Raw genomic sequence first — 12,247 nt, 5'->3', positions numbered from 1 at the left:
CTGGCTGGGACTGATAAGGTGGACCGCGGGCTTCCCCGAGGAGTGGGGTGACTGGTTCTTTGTCTCAGCCAGTCTTGAAGTCGATTATCTAATCTAGTGGTTAGCGAGATCAGAGAATCCAGACAGTCCGTGTCGTCCCTCGCTGCCAGTTCATACTTTATCTTGTCTGAGAGACCTGTTGAAACACCTCCCGTAGGGCCTCATCATTCCACCTAGAGTCTGTGGCTAAGGTTCGGAACTCGATGCAATACCTTGCTAAGCTTCGTGCACCCTGACAGAGTCAGCACGACCTTACCACAAATGGGTTGTTTGAAGACCTTCCTCATTTCAGCAACAGAGGAGAGGAAGGAGGAACAAACCTCTGGCTGGTTATCCCATATCGTGGTTGCCCAAGCCAAGTCGTGGGCACCCAGTAGGTAGCCCTGGCTGGCGAGGGCCTGTCGTACAGAATCCGTGTCCACTGGGTTCATTATGGTCAGTTCGTTCTGTTACGCAAGTGGACAAACCCAAGTGCAGAACGCCGGTGCGGAGAAAGAGTCGAGAGGTGTTATTGACGTAGCGAGTGTGGAATCGGTATCCAGGAGCAATGCTAGACTTAGAACTGGCAGTCCTAAGAACCATGAAACGAGGTTACTCACACCGGAGTCGACCAACGAACTGGCAGCTCCTTGTTGTGATCACAGGGTCTTTATCCTGCATTTTCTGATGGAAAGCCGGTGTGTGTAGTTAGTGGAACCTGAGAATGAATGGAAACTAAACGAGGGGATTGAGGTCCAATACCTGATTGCCAGAAGAGACCATGACAGGAATGTAGATATATGTATTGAATTTTGTACTTTTTATGAACATTTGATGTAACAAAATGGAATAGATAATCCCAAAGTGCTGAGCAAACATGTTGCAATATATGTACGTGACTAAAGTAACAAGAAGAAACTACAAGAAATGTTCTTACTAAGGGAATAGGTGACTTCAAGCACGCAATGTACTGAACATTGTTCAAAAATAAGGAAGCAGCAGAGACCAGTCAACTGCAGATGGCAAATTACAACAAAGGACAAAGCTTGCTGGAAATAGTAACTTTGTCTTGTTCTTATGTATATGAGCCCCCTTTCTCTGCCATCACAGGAAAATGACTCGTTACCCTTCCCTTGCAGCCTCCCAACTCAGTACAGAAAGACCCACTGTTCTTCAGCCGCATACCTCTAGGAAATACACACTCCGGTCCCGATAAAATCTGTGAGATTGGGACTTCTCTCCCACCCAAACCCGTTTGTGTGCATTCTGTGTGATTTGCTGCCCTGTTGCAACTCCTTACTAGGAAATAACAGACTGCATATAACTAAAGGAAGTATATTTCAGAATATTAACTTAACTAAAGGTTTAGTAAAGAAAAAGAAACAAAAATCAGAATCAGTGCACAGGTTGGAGCTCAACTCTTCCAGAAGTCATATTCACTGATCCTCAATAGACTCCTGCACCACGCTCCTTCGAATCACTGTCCACCATAGGATCAAATCCTATGACTGGTTCTCTCCGGCATCTTCTCTGTTCATCTCCCGTCAAACAAAGACCAAAAGCTCACACCGGTCGGCATCAGGCACAACAAAACCCCGCTCCCCATCCTTCTCTCCTGGTTAGATGGCTCACATTCTGAAGCACCCAAAATCTCAAACAATAACCCAAATTCTGCTTCTACAGAAAAACCACTACTTGAAATACCCTATGTTAGCAGTGAACCCCCTATCGGAGCATTACATATAAAAAGAACCCTTTGTTAACGGTGTGTTGAAAGTCTACCATCCCTAGTGGGAGTAGAGGTGAATTTTCCCCTTGCAAGTAATAAGAATCCTGATAACGATCTACTCAGTGTTGTAATTGTGCCTTGCGAGACTTAGTGGAGATTCTTCCCCTCCGTCACTGGATTTATGAATTGGCAATGAGAATGATCCATGAAATTTTCAAGTCTTTGATGACACACCAAATCTCCTCAAACTTCACCAGCACCAGCCTTCAATTCCTAGCCTTATGTTATGTGAATTGGTCATATGAAGGCTCAGTTTAGGTACAAAGATCTCAGCCTCCTTCACGCACTCAGATGGAGCTGTCCAAACTCCACCTACACTCTGGATGAGAAAGTTCTTTCAGATCACTTGGCTTTTACCTTAAGCCAATACTTTCCAGTTTTATACACCACTGCTATGGCACAATGTTCAGAATAAGAATCAGGTTTAATATCACTGGCGTATGTTGTGAAATGTGTTGTTTTGTGGCAGCAGAATATTGCAATATAGAAAAATATACATTACAAAAAGAAATATATATATACATATACACACACACATTAAATTAAGTAGTGCAAAAAAGAGAGCAAATAAAAAATTAGTGAGTAGAATTCATGGGTTCACTGTCCATTCTGAAATCTGATGGCAGAGGGGAAGCTGCTCCTGACTGTATGTCTTCAGGCTCAGGTACCTCCTCCTTGATGGTAGCAATCAGAAAAGGGCACCTTTAATGATGGATGCTGCCTTTTTAATGAATTACCTTTTGAAGATTTCCTCCACGCTGGGGAGGCTCGTGCCCATGATGAAACTGGCTGAGCTTACAACATCCTGCAGCTTTTTCTGATCCTGCGCAGTGCCACTCCAGGCAGTGATACTACCAGTTAGACTGCTCTCCACATTACATCCGTAGACATTTACGAGTGTCTTTGGTGACATACCAAATCTCCTCAAGCTCCTAATGAAATATAGCTGTTATCTTATGATTACATCAATATGTTGGACCCAGGAGGGATGCTGACATCCTGGAACTTAAACTGCTCACCCTTTCCATCGCTGATCCCTCAATGAGGACTGGTCTGTGATTCCTTGACTTTGCCTTCCTGAATGTTTCTTACCATCTATCCTATCCACATCTCATAACTTTCTATATCATATTTCTCAGCCTCACCTACTTCAAGGAAAGCAACCCCTAATGACTGAAATACTTCATCTTAGAGAACATCCTGGTGGATCTTCTCTGCACCATTCCTCTGCAGTGTGCCCACCCTGGCCAATCTCAGGTCCAAGACTACATGTGTAACTTGCATCCTTGGCAGAGCCCTCCTCACTAATGAACACACCTGAAAGGAGCTCTAACTCAAGAAAGCAGCATTCACCATCAAAGACCCCAACCATCCAGGCAATGATCCCTTCTCGCTGGGACCATCAGGGCAGGAGCTACAAGAGCCTTAGGTCCCACACCACCAGATTCAGGAACAGTTATTACCCTTCAGCCATCAGGTTCCTAAACTGGTGTGGATACCTTCACTCGCAACTCTGAACAGATTCTGACACTTTCAAGGATTCTTAACAACTCAAGTTCTCAGTATTTCTTTATTTGCACAGTTTGTCTTCTTTACACATTGGTTGTTTGTCAGTCTCTGTCTGTACATGTATTTTTTTTGTAAATTTAATTATATTTCTTTTTCTCCCCGCAGATGTCTACAATGAAATGAATCTCAGGGTCGAAGATGCTAACATAAACATACTTTGATAATAAATTTACTTGGTACTCCTCCCTACCTTCCCTTGCACCCACAAAGCAACAATCACTTGCACTTATTATGCACACTCAACGTACGTGACCAATATATCACAAGGAGTGTACTTGGGCAGGATTGGTAATCAAACTGCAAGAGTGGATTAGAGTAGAGGACCTAAAAGCTTGATTAGGATGAAGCTTAAAGAATCCTCTCAAAGAGGAACGAGAGAGAGAGAAAGGAATTCCATATGTAAGGCCTTGCCAGAGGTTGAGGGATTAAAAGAAGGGAATACCAAGAGGCCAAAAGTGGAGGAATACTCAGTGGGTGAACGAGCCAAATTCCTCAAGGCTCAGTGCCTGGTTGTCTAAGCCACTGCTGTTGTGATAAATTATCACATTATAAAATTAGTACGTCTCCCTTCTTTATCCAAAGTGGTATGTTTTTATCCAATCCTAATGAGAGTTTCAGGACGAAACATCGACTGTTCATTTTCCTTCATAGATGCTGCCTGACTTGCTGAGATCCCCCTGCATTTTATGTGTGTTGATCAAGATTTCCAGCATCTGCAAAATCTCGTGTCCATGAGGAGCTGCAATCTATTAAGTTAGAGTGTAGTGTACGTCCTACAAAAGGGCCAAATCGTGACCATCTACCCTTGTGTTTGTGATATATTTTGCTTAGGTGGCCTACGCACAATATGATACACTTAGGGAAATGTTTTGTTCACTTGCCATAGAGTTATAGAGTGATAGAAAAGTACAGCAAAAAAAAAGGTTCTTTGGGCCATGCTGAAGTACTTCAACCATCTAGTTCCATCAACATACACCTGGACCACAGCCCTCCATACCTCACCCTTCCACGTACCAATCTAAAATGCGCTTAAACAATGAAATCGAGTTCACACTTATGCTGACAGGTCATTCCACATTTTCTCCCCTTTCCTAGTGAAGAAGTTTCCCCTCACGTTCCTCTTAAACATTTCACCTTTCACCCTTAACCCATGATACCTAGTTGCAGTCTCACTCAAACTCAGTAAAAAAAAGCCTGCTTGCATTTGACTTATCTATACCCCTCATAATTTTGAATACCTCTTTCAAATCTCCCCTCAATCTCCATTTTCCAAGGAATAAATTCCTGAGCTATTCTATCTTACCTTATAACTCAGGTCCTCCACACACAGCAACGTCCTTGTAAATATCCTCTCCATTCTTTCAAACGTATTTACATCCTTCCTGTAGGAAGGTATCCAAAACTGCACATAACACTCCAAATTAGGCCTCACCAAAGTCTTACACAACTTTAACCTAATATCCCATTTCCTGTACTCAATACTTTCATTTAGGAAGGCTATTTTGATGAACATTGTAATTTATGAATGATACTCAAGAAATAAGATTTACATTTGGATGATTTGGGAGCTGTGATACACCCAAATCAAAGTGGTGGGGAACATGTTCATACCTGGCACCCCTACACCCCTGCAGACGTTTGGATTCTCATTCCCGACCAGAAGGCAGAGGGTAGGTATTGAGTGCCACAGGAAGGAGATCCCGTTAAACTGTCAAAATGGGCGGGCTGACTGGAAGGGGGAGGCTGTTAACCAGACAGGGTAACAGGCTCCGAGATATTCTGATGCTGCCTATAATTGCTGTTATTGCTCTTATTCTGTCTTGACTCAGTCGAATGCCACGCACTTCTTCCATCCAGTAAGTTCACGTTAAACACCGCGTGTTTGTCCCTCAACCCGCTGAGCGCTGTGCCATGCGCTCTATAAATGAGCAGTTGATCAGGCAGGCATTATACCTTCTTCCGTACTTTTGTTTTTGGTGCTGTATATTGGAGAAAGAAATATTTAAAAATTAAAGCGCAGCTGATTTTATTCAAGCATGTAAACATTGCACGGAGGACGACGCATAAACGGTGGGCCATGGGAATGAGCAGCGGTCAGTGTCAGCGCTCAGTTCCCACCACTGTCTGCAAAGAGTTTGACCACTCCACTATCACCACACAGGTTTCCACTGAGTGCTCTGGTTCCCTCCCACATTCTGATTAGGGCTAGGGTTAGAGAATTGTGGGCATGCTATGTCGATGTCGGAAGTGTGGTGATGTACTTGTAACAAATAAAACTCATCTTTATGTAATCTAATTAGGAAATACAAACCATTGGGGTTTTCAGCTTTGTAGAAAGTCTTTAACAGCTCCACAGCTTCCTCAGCTCGGTATCCACCGACACACTGTAACAGGAAAGGGAGATGGATTGTATTAATCTGCATTACTGATCTGTATTAAACATGGGGCATTGTGTGGTCTTGAATTTAATCACTGCTGCAATAGAAGGTAGAATAGTATCGCAGAGTAACAGGCCCTTCAGCCCTCTAGACCTATTCGTACCATGATGGAAATGTATACTAATCCCAGCCGCCTGCACATAGTCCATATCCCTCCATTTCCTGCCTGTTTATGCACCTACCTAAACCCTGCTAATGTGTCAACTTTCCCCACCTCACCTACATTCCAGACACCAGCCAGCCACACTCTGTGCTGACACCTTGTAGAAATGTAAACAGTTTATCATCATCAGTGCTACATGCCTCGTCACATAATATGGGGGATCATGGTCTCCGTGACCATGATTGTTCTTGGCAAATTTTTCTGCAGAAGTGGTTTGCAATTGCCTTCTGGGCCGTGTCTTTACAAGATGGGTGACTCCAGCCATTATCATTTAGATTGTCTGCATGGCCTCATTGGTCATATAACCAGGACTTGTGATATGCACCGGCTGCTCATGTGCCCATGGCATCATGTGACCCTGATTGGAGTTGGGGTGCTTAGCCCAAGGATGCAAGGGTGACCTGCAGGTGAGCAGAGGGTAAGAGCGCCATTCCTTTGGCAGTGACATATCTTCACCCCACATCCGGTTCAGGTGCAGGACCTTCTAACCTACTCTAAGATCCATTGTTCTATTATCCACGTGCCTATCTAAGAGTGTCTTAAATTTCCCTAATATATCTGTCCCCACCACCAACCCTGGCAGGGTGTTCCACTCTCTTTGTGTAAAGAATATACCTTTGACATCCACCCTATATTTTTCTCAGATCACTTGAAAGCTATGTCCTTTAAATATAGCAATATAAAACCATTAATAATAATAATAATAAGCAAATTATGACAAGTGGAAGTAAGTCCAGGACCAGCCTATTGGCTCAGGGTGTCTGACACTCCGAGGAAGGAGTTGTAAAGTTTAATGGCCACAGGCAGGAATGACTTCCTATGACGCTCTGTGTTGCATCTCGGTGGAATGAGTCTCTGGCTGAATGTACTCCTGTGCCTAACCAGTACATTATGGAGTGGATGGGAGACATTGTCCAAGATGGCATGCATTCCAAGGGGAGGACATACCAGCTCCTTACAGAGGATGCTAGGATTGAACTCTGAACTACAGTGCTTTGAGCTGTAATAGCATCTTGCTAGCCACTATGCTACAGTTGCACTATAATCCAAGTCCTTTTGCAAATTCCCTGCTTCCTCAACACTACCTGCCCCCCTACCTACCTTCGTATTGTCAGCAAACTCAACAATTCTGTCATCCAAATCAGTGGCATATAATGTGAAAATAAGTGATCCGGACATAGACCTCAGTGGAACACCACAAGCCACCAGCAGTCAACCAGAAATGGCTTCCCACTCTTTACCTACTGCCAGTCAGCCAATCTTCTATTCATGCTTGTATTTTGTACAGAAGCCTGAAATCCCACTTCCCGGGGTTCAAGAACAGCTACTTTCTTTCAACTGTTCAGTTCAGTATTTTTTTATTTAGACCTACAGCACGGCTGCCAGTCCTGTCTCTCTCTCAACATTGCAGTTCCAGTGTAGGAAATGTGACAGTCACACTTATGTACAACAAGCTCCCACATATGTCGACAACCACATAATGATGTAGCCATAGTTACAGATAAATATTTACCAGAACACCTGCAGATTTGATAGCTCTTTTCCCCATGGTAGTGGAGTCTAAAACTGAGGGTGTAGGTTTACAGTGAGAGGGCAAAGACTGAAAAGGGACCTGAGGTGCATTTTTTCCTCACAGGGAATGGGGACCATGCGGAACGAGCTGCCAGAAGGAGTGATTGAAGCTGGTGCTATTACACCACTTAAAAGACATTAATAGAAAAGGCTCACAGTAGGGGTTCCTACCCTTAGATAATGGTAGGCAGGTGTGAGGCAAATTTCTGGGAATATTCTAGCTCAACGCGCGGAGATAAGCTCAAACTGTTGCTTTCCGCTGGACTGCAGAATCTAAAAACAAGAGTGTAGAGGTTTAAGGTGAGAGGGGAAAGATTTAAAGGGGATGTGAGGGGCAACTTCTTCACCTAGAAGGCGTGGGTACATGGAACAAGCTGCCAGATGAAGTGGTTGAGGCAGGTACAATTACAGTATTTAAAAGTCATACGGGCAGGTACATGGATAGAAAGGTTTAGAGCAGAGGTTCCCAAACTGGGTTCCACAGACCCCTTAGTTAATGGCAAGGGTCGATGACAAAAAAAGTTGGGAACTCCAACTTTCTAGAGATATTCTATCTCAATGCACTGTGTATTGATTTGATCTATAGGAGCAGCTTGCAAGGCAAGCTTTTCAATTGGTATGTGTAAGAATAATAACCAAGGCACACACACAAAATGCTGGAAGAACTTGGTAGGGCAAGCATGATCTGCGTGTAGGACTCTCAGTACCAGTAACTGTGGTGAAAAGGGACCTGAGGTGCATTTTTTCCACACAGGGAATGGGGACCATGCGGAACGAGCTGCCAGAAGGAATGATTGAAGCTGGTGCTATTACACCACTTAAAAGACAGTTCAGACTAACAAAATGGCTTCTCTGGAATGTTATTTAATGCTGTAATGGGTTTCTGTGTCTGGAGTGTTTGGGTTATAACTGCAGATAAGGGGGGAACTAACCAATGGAGAATTGTTATGCTACCTTGTGCGTGTAAGCTGAGCGGAAGAGCGAGGAGGACGGACGTGTGGGGAGCGGACCGGGGTTCCAGGGCGGTGGATACTGGATGTTGGCGGTTTGGACGGTGGCCGAAAGCTCGGAAGGTCATTGTGGATGGAACCGGAGGCGTGAGCTCCAATGTATTAAAATATTATGTGCACAAACTGATAAACTTATTGATTTGGTGTCTTTAGGTTATCTGTTTCTACTAACCCATCACTGAGAAATAACTATAAAGTTGCAATTATTTACTCGCCTTTGGTGTATTGTCTGGTATTTGTGTTGCGAGTGTGCACTGGGGGGGCATCACACTGTATTTACACCGAAGTATTGCACTATTGGTGGGGTGACAGCTGTTCACCCTATGCGAACGGGGGTAAAATGGAGGAATGGAGGCTACATGCGGAAATTGTGGCATTTCGGGTTGAGACCCTTTTTCAGGACGGGGGGGATGACAGAATAAAAAAGTGGGGGTAGGGGAAGGAAGATAGCGAAAAAGTGACAGGTGTTATCAGAAGGAGAAACAGCTAGCTTGGTTAGCGAGAACATGATCGGCTGGAGGGCCTGTTTCTGTGCTTTATTACTCTCAAGCTCTTCTTTGAAACGGTGTCATGGAATCATCGTTCAGAATGGAAATACCTCATACTTGACTGCATGCATTTAAGGTGGGGGGGGGGGGGTAAGCTCAAAGAAGCTGTGCAGGGTAGGGTTATTTTTACAGAGAGTGGTACATGTCTGAAATGTGTCGCTAGCTGTGGTGGTGAGGGCACATGCGATAAAGATGTTTAACTGTTAGGGTACATAGCAAATATTAATTTCAACAGCAGCCACTCTTCAGATTTGAACGTGGATTTCAGATGAAGTTTAAAACACAGCTCAGAACTATGGGTTTCCTGAAGCTGCAGGTTGGGGTCAATTGCAAACAATGAAACACTCTACTTCAACCTTCGAACCCTGTATATGCAGAGGGGATTAACATTCATTTCGGTTGTCTAGAGTATGGGTGTGAAGAAGGAGGTGTATGAAAACTATATGTAATTTAAAGGAAGCACTGTAGATATAAAATTGTCCTGTTGTTATCTTTGATTTAGCAAATAAACATACCATGTAATATTGGGTCGGGCAGGCCCCTTCTTCCAAGGGATTCTCGAATATGATGCCTGTTGCTCATTTTTGTTGAATAAAACACTACTAAATACACTAGCTTCAGTGTCGATGGTGACTTTATTCACAATACATTAAGCACATGGATATGCAGAGAATGGGTGGATATGTGATCTTGCGCAGACAGAAGGGATTAGGAGTCATTAGCAAAACTCGTTTGTCACAACACTGTGGGCTGAAGGGTTTTTTTTCTGTGCTGTACTACATGTGCACTATCCAAGCGTAAATGGGTGAAACAGACTGCAGGGGCTGAATGGCTCTCAATTCTTCCATGATGGAACTGTTTTTCGACACTTCACTCTAAGAGACATTTGGATAGGTATATGGATGGGAGGGAAATGATAGTTCTCCAATATTGAAAGATGTGGAGAGGATGTTTCCTATGGTGGGGGAGTCTAGGACCAGAGGGAACAACCTCAGAATAGAAAGTCGTCCATTTAGAACAGAGATAAGGAAATAGTTATTTAGCCAGCAGGTAGTGAGTCTATGGAATTCATTGCCACAGACAGCTGTGCAGTCCAATTCATTTATTCAAGGCAGAAGTTGATAGATTCTTGATCAATCAAGATGTCAAAGGTTACAGGGAGAAGGCAGGAGAACGGGGTTGAGAGGGATAATAAATCTGCCATGATGGGATGGCACCGCAGACTCAGTGGGCTGAATGACATAATTCTGCCCCGATGTCTTTTGGTCTTATAATGAGACTAGGCAAAGGAGCAGGTCAACACAGAGCAGATGGGCCCAAAGGCCTGTGCTGTACAGTTCTATGATCTGTTAGGTAATCAAACAGTGCTTGCCCACCTGGTCTGAAAAACTCTGCCTTCAGCAGTGCTGCGGGAGGAAGGTAGCCCAGATTTTCTGCACTACAGTGGAACCACCACCTAATGTCATGAAGACAAGAGTGCTTCCCACTAAAGCTGTTCTAACAATATCGACACAAACAGCAGTCAACACTTCACTAGAAGTGCCTCAACACTGCCAAGAAACCTAGGTGACTAATCCAGCATTGGCAATGGAATTGGTTTATTATTGTCACATGTACTGAGATGCAGTGAAAAGCTCATATTGCATACTGTTCATACAGATCAGATCATCACACAATGCGGGCAGACAAGGTAAAACGATAACAATGCAGAATAAAGGGTAATAGCTACCGAGAAAGTGCAGGTAAGCAGCAAAGTGCAAGATCAGAACGAGGTGGATTGTGAGGTCAAGAGTCCATCTCGTCACACTAACAGTGTGATATCAGGGGATAGAAGTTGCCCTTTAACCTGGTCGTACGTGCTTTCTGCCCAGTGAGAGAGGGGAGAAGACAGAATGTCTGGGGTGCCTGATTATGCCATCTGCTTTACTGAGGTAGCAAGAAATATAAACAGAGTCCATAGAGGAGGCGCTACCTCCCATGATGTGCTAAGTGGAGTCCACAACAGAGTTAACAGATTTGTGGGGTGACTTCCCCACCACACCCCGCCATCCAGTATTTATAAGACTGTCAGACATATGAGCAGAGTTAGGCCATTCAGCCCATCAAGTCTGCTCTGTCATTCAATCATGGCTGATTTATTACATAGAGGAAATGACAGCGCTGGGATTGAGCTTGTTGCAGAAGCTGTGATTCAGAGATATAAGGCTGCTTTAAGTGGCTGGCTGTTGGTTTTCAGGACACTAATTAGAGAGTTAAGATAAGCCATTGGCCAACTACAAGCCTACAAAAGGTAATGGACACAGCTCAGTCCATCACAGGAAAAGCATTCCCCACCATTGTGCACATATACAAGGTGTGCAGCTTCAAGAAAGCAGCATCCAACATCAAAGACCCCTACCATCCTAGGCCATGCTCTCTTCTCACTGCTGAAATTGGGAAGCAGGTGCAGGAGCCTCAGGTCCTACAGCACCAGGTTCAGGAACAGCTATTATGTGTCAACCATCAGGATCCTGAAGCAATGTGGATAACAATGTGGTTTATCATTGATTCTATTGCATTTCTTTGTTCTACTGTAAATGCTTGCAATAAAATGTGTCTCAACGTAACATATATATACTTCAATGTTCAAAATAAATTTATTATTGAAATATGTATATGACACCTACACTTCCCTGAGATTCATCTTCTTGCAGGCATTCACGATGGATACAAAAAAAAATAAACACAAGAAAATCTGCAGATGCTAGAAATCTAGAGGAATGCACACAAAATGCTGGAGGAACTCAGCAGGTCAGACAACTTCCATGGAAAAGAATAAACAGTCGATGTTACAGGCCGAGATCCCTCCTCAGGACTAAAGAAATACAACTACACACAACAACCAATGTGCAAAAGAAGACAAACTGTTCCAATACAAAAAAAATTGAGTTGCTTTGATTAAATTACATTGTTAATAAATTTACTTTGAACTTTGAAAGTGCTGTGTGCACTGGTCTGGCCCTTCAGACCGCAATCCAGCCAGATAACAATCAGCTAAGCAGGGTTTTCTGTGCTCCTGGCTGGAAAGCGCCAGGCAAGAAACAGCTCATGCCAATGGACAGAGAACCAGGCCCGCCAGTCTACAGGCTGCTTTGAACAAC

The 12,247-nt window shown here is 43.8% G+C and overlaps 1 protein-coding gene across 2 annotated transcripts in view; it reads right to left on the bottom strand.

Moving 5' to 3' along the window:
* Positions 1-2,244: 2,244 nt before the first annotated feature.
* The window catches only part of adat2 (adenosine deaminase tRNA specific 2), a 72,603-nt gene continuing 62,600 nt past the window's right edge, over positions 2,245-12,247 (bottom strand). The window contains exons 4-5 of one of the 2 annotated variants that reach the window (XM_059985528.1): positions 5,688-5,760; positions 2,245-5,355 (exon numbers count right to left, since the gene is read on the bottom strand). In XM_059985528.1, coding sequence (XP_059841511.1) covers positions 5,324-5,355; positions 5,688-5,760 — 105 coding nt within the window. In that variant the 3' untranslated portion in view covers positions 2,245-5,323. The remainder of the gene's footprint in view (positions 5,356-5,687; positions 5,761-12,247) is intronic. The other variant, XM_059985527.1, reaches the window with a different exon arrangement.

This window comes from Hypanus sabinus, chromosome 12, assembly GCF_030144855.1.
Source record: "Hypanus sabinus isolate sHypSab1 chromosome 12, sHypSab1.hap1, whole genome shotgun sequence".
Taxonomy (NCBI): domain Eukaryota; kingdom Metazoa; phylum Chordata; class Chondrichthyes; order Myliobatiformes; family Dasyatidae; genus Hypanus; species Hypanus sabinus.
Note: the sequence above shows the minus strand (reverse complement) of the source record. Positions and strands in the feature narration are given on the sequence as shown.